This window comes from Macrobrachium nipponense, chromosome 3 (assembly GCF_015104395.2).
Source record: "Macrobrachium nipponense isolate FS-2020 chromosome 3, ASM1510439v2, whole genome shotgun sequence".
Lineage (NCBI taxonomy): Eukaryota > Metazoa > Arthropoda > Malacostraca > Decapoda > Palaemonidae > Macrobrachium > Macrobrachium nipponense.
In genome coordinates this window covers 4947643-4952642 of record NC_087202.1, presented here as the reverse complement: position 1 = coordinate 4952642, position 5000 = coordinate 4947643, and the positions used below count along the sequence as shown (strand labels likewise).

At 38.6% G+C, this 5000-nt stretch overlaps 1 protein-coding gene across 1 annotated transcript in view; it reads right to left on the bottom strand.

Annotated features, from left to right (window-relative positions):
• The window catches only part of LOC135222122 (alpha-2-macroglobulin-like), a 149352-nt gene that overhangs the window by 25991 nt on the left and 118361 nt on the right, over nt 1-5000 (bottom strand). The window contains exon 2 of the mRNA XM_064260291.1: nt 365-511. Within this exon, the coding sequence (XP_064116361.1) occupies nt 365-431 (67 nt within the window). The 5' untranslated portion in view covers nt 432-511. The remainder of the gene's footprint in view (nt 1-364; nt 512-5000) is intronic.

The following is a 5000-nucleotide window of genomic DNA, read 5'->3' as shown; positions in this document are numbered from 1 at the left end:
AAGCAACGCAAGCAAGATTAAGCAAAGCAGCATGCACAACTTCAGTCCACGAGACAATATCAATCTTAAGAAGAATATCTATTCTTCTATAAGCTAAAAAATATCAATATCAATAACTAAGTACAAATTTGATTGTATAAAATATATAAGGCTGAATCATTTCAAATTCTTCGACTTTCTCAGTTAAGCAATTACATAAGAATTTATAGAGGTTACTTGCTTAAGACAATATTTTCCATTTTCCACTTATTACACGTCGAAAGCTAGATACTAAACCATTAGGGGCAGAAGTTAATCATCAACCTTGTCTACAAAGGAAACAAAAACACCTTTAATCTAGCGGTACTCAGATTCCTCGGCAAACCTGTTCTCCTTGCATTCAATAACTTAGCTTCCCTCCCAGCCATCATCTCCAACGTATCTTCAGGCATTAGGAGTTACTTCTGCGCCTGGATTCAGAATTGGTCAGTGACGCTCTTCTTTTTTCCGTTTCTGGAACCCATGGCATCGCCTGGAAGGGAAATTTAGGTCCAGTTAATGGAGCGAGTTTATTCCTCTGATTTTGGAGAGAGAGGCAATAATAACAGATATCACACGCTGAAAATTGGAGGGGATCTATATATGCAAAACAATGGTGAAAACAGGGCCTAAATATTTTCACGTTGCAACCAAAATATAAACCTTGTGGCCGTCGAAATATAAAGTAAACCCTGTAGCAACCAAAATATAAACCTTGTAACAACCAAAATACAAAACATGTAGCAACCAAAATATAAACCCCGTAGCAACCGAAATAAAACCTCTATCAACCACAAAATAAACCTTGTAGCAACTAAAACATAAACCCCGTAGTATCCAAAATATAAATCTGTAGCAACAAAAATATAAACCTTGTAGCAACCGAAATATAAATCTGTAGCAACCAAAATATAAACATCGTAGTAACCCAAATATAAACCCCACAGCAAGAAAAATAAAACCCCATAGCAACAAAAATATAAACCCCATAGCAACCAAAATATAAACTTCGTAGTAACCCAAATATAAACCATTTAGCAACCAAAATATAAACCTCGTAGTAACACAAATATAATCCCGTAGCAACCAAAATGAAAACTGTATAGCAACCAAGTTATAAACCACGTCGCAACTAAAATATAACCTCGTACCAGCCAAAATATAAACCCGTGGCAACCAAAATATAAACCCCGTAGCGACCAAAATATAAACTATGTGGCAACCAAAATATAAACCATGTAGCAGCCCAAATATAAACAATGTAGCAACCCAAATATAACCCCTTTGCAACCAAAATATAAACCCCATAGCAACCAAAATATAAACCCCACAGCTACCAAAATATAAATCCCATAGCAACCAAAATATAATCCCCACAGCAACCAAAATATAAACCCCATAGCAACCAAAATATAAACCCCATAGCTACCAAAATATAAACCCCATAGCAACCAAAATATAATCCCCACAGCAACCAAAATATAAACCCCATAGCAACCAAAATATAAACCCCATAGCTACCAAAATATAAACCTCATAGCAACCAAAATAAATCCCCACAGCAACCAAAATATAAACCCCATAGCAACCATAATATAAACCCCACAGCAACCCAAATATAAACCATGTTAGAACCAAAATATAAACCTCGTAGTAACCCAAATATAAACCGCGTCGCAACCAAAATATAAAAAATGTCGCAACCAAAATATAAACCATGTAACAACCAATATTAAAAGCCTGTAGGAAGCGAAACTTAAGCCATATAGTAACCAAAAAATAAATTCTGTAGTAACAAAAATATACTAGAAGAAATGTATTAATAGAAAAACTAAACAAAAAGATGAATTGGAATAATGAAAAGCTGAATGTCCAAACTACCTGAGAAGGTTGTTATATACACATATGAATCAAGTCTAGTTTCATTTTCATGTTAATTCAATCGAGCATTTATTTAAGCCCACAGGTGTCTTAGATTTCAAAGACAAAAGGTCAAAGTTGTCGTGAAACTTTTCTTTCGTGTTAGCATCTATTTGAAGACTCGCTGGTGTTTACAGCTGTCGAAATCTCGGAACAAATGCGCGACAGGTGTTTCTGGATGATAAAGGAGCTGGAATATGTTCGAACAGGTGTTTGAACACTAAGCGGATGGCGTCATTCTTTCTTTATCTTTATCTTTGCAGGCAGTGTCAACACACCGACAATCACGACGGACCACGTAGGCGACTAAAGCTGTCGGTATACTTATAAGGAGAAATGCCTTCTTTGTATTTATTTATTAATTTATTTATTATGGTGTTTTTACGTTGCATGGAACCAGCATGGTTATTCAGCAACGGGACCACTGGCTTTATGTGACTTCCGAACCACGTCGAGGGTGAACTTCCATCTCCAGAAATACACATCTCTCACACCTCAGTGGAATGCCCGAGAATCGAACTCACGGCCACCGAGGTGGCAGGTCGAGACCATACCGATCACGCTACTGAGGTGCTCTTTGTATTTGGAGGCCGGCATGAAAAAAGGAAATACTACGTTTATCTTAGACCCCAAAGTAAGGTTTAAAGCATTTCGAAATAGCGAAACATATAAGTTTGAAGGAACTCGAACGTAAAATTCAGGCCTAAGTCCAGATGTTTCAGGAGAAAACCTCAGAGCAGCTGCACAACAACAACACAATTGTCAGGAGAAAGTGGAAAGTCAGATGGAGGACGCTGTAAAGAACGTCGCGTAATGCATACTGGTTTCAGTTTCAGTAACTGACAGATCAAAAACCCTAATCTTAGCTGAAACTGATGCTGGGTAATACGTCAATTCTAATCTTGTTTACTTTCTTACTTCTGTTCGTGACTTTAAAAGTATTATTACAATTGCTTCTCATAGTGTGGGGTTCCGGGTTGCATCCTGCCTCCTTAAGAGTCCATCACATTTCTCACTATGTGCGCTGTTTCTAGGAGCACACTCTTCTGCATGAGTCCTGGAGCTACTTCGGCATCTAGTTTTTCCAGATTCCTTTGCAGGGATCGTGCCTCCTAGTGTCCCTATGATTATGGATACAATTTCCAGTGGCATATCCCATATCCTTCATATGGGATATTTGCACATATCATGATTATTTACTATTTGCACGTATCGTGATTATGTACTTATTATAAACACCTTTATTTGTACAACACCGAAATAGAAGACATATTTTTTAGTCGGAGTTCTGTCAACTCAAGGACCTTTCAAGGTTGAAAACCAACATGGTTGCGATAGATGCTCCGGACAGGTGTACAGGTGTGTGTCACTTTTAGCCGGGGGTGGGGGGGAGGGAGACACACTTGCAGGTGGGGATGGTTTGTTCCTTTGATTGTTCCCCATATGTATGACTGCCAAGACGGACTATGAAGTATCCCGTGATCGCGTGTTAGTACACATAAAGAAATTTGAGGGAGGGAGAACGAGATAGATAGATAGATAGACAGACAGACATAAAGACAGACAGACAGACCGAAAGCAAAAAGGGACACACACACACACACAGAAACATGTGGAAAAGAGAGGCTCAGGCAGATCTATCAAGGATATGGAGAGATAGACGACATTTGGTGTAAAATTAAAATTCATGATAAAACGAAATAAAATTGGGTCTCGGTTGCTAATAAGACTTGGGACTCTAGGAGAGAGAGAGAGAGAGAGAGAGAGAGAGAGAGAGAGAGAGAGAGAGAGAGAGAGATTTAACGTGAGCTGAACGGAGAGAATCTTCACTTCTAAGAAGACGTACCTTTTAAAAATAGAGATCAACTAAATCATACCGTAAAATACATTGTTTGTGTTGTCAAGTTATCCCTAACGTGAAGTGAACGTGACAACAACGTGTTACTCGTGGCCCAACACGTGACAGCCTAAATCACTTCACCTGCAACTCAGCTGTCATGGCAGAGAGAGCTTTCGCTTCTATTCCAGACCTGGAACCTGGACTGGAAATGATGACTTAAGGTTATGTGCTGCAACATTTTTAGATCGAAGGGCGTGCAACTGGAATATCAAAGGTTGAAGCGAAGGTGCAATGCATTACTACCCTAATACTATTCTCCTTGCATTTGATTACGTTTTTATCTATTAGTTAATTTATTAATTATTTTTTTTAACATGTTGGATCTCTTCTTTCTGTATTTCCCTTTACCTCCTCTTACTTCTTCCTAATGAACACCTTAATATTCTTTTGAGGCTTGAATTTCAAGTCAGTGGCCACTTTGGTGGGCTTGTTCCATATGGATAGGATTCATCTTCTGAATGATAATAATAATAATAAAAACCTAGGGGCTGAAGTAGCTCCAGGACTCATGCAGAAGAGTGTGATCCTAGAAACGGCGCACATAGTAAGAAGAGTGAAGGACTCCTAAGGAGGCAGGATGCAACCCGGAACCCCACACTATAAATACCACCCAGTCGAATTGGAGGACTGTGATAGAGCAAAAAAATAAATAAATAAATAAAATAAAATAAATTATAATAACAACAACAATAATAAAAAACGATAAGGCAAAGATCCTCTATGGTATCAGAACAGATAGGATGATATGTGGCAATAGACCAGACGTGACGCTGATTAACAAAATCAAGAAAGTGTCACTCATTGATGTCGCAATACCATGTGACACCAGAGTAGAAGAGAAAGAGAGAGAGAAAAAAAACATAGGTATCAAGCCTGAAAATAGAAATAAGAAGCATATGGAATATGCCAGTGGAAATTGTACCCATAATCATAGGAACACTTGGAGACACGATCCCCAGATCCCTGAAAAGGAACCTGAAAAAACTAAATGCCGAAGTAGCTCCAGGACTCATGTGGAAGAGTGTGCTCCTGGAAACAGCGCACTTAGTGAGAAAAGTGATGGACTCCTGAGGAGACAGGATACAACTCGGAACCCCACACTACAAAATCCACCCAGTCGAATTGGATGACTCTGATAGACCAGAAAAATTGTGAGTCTCAT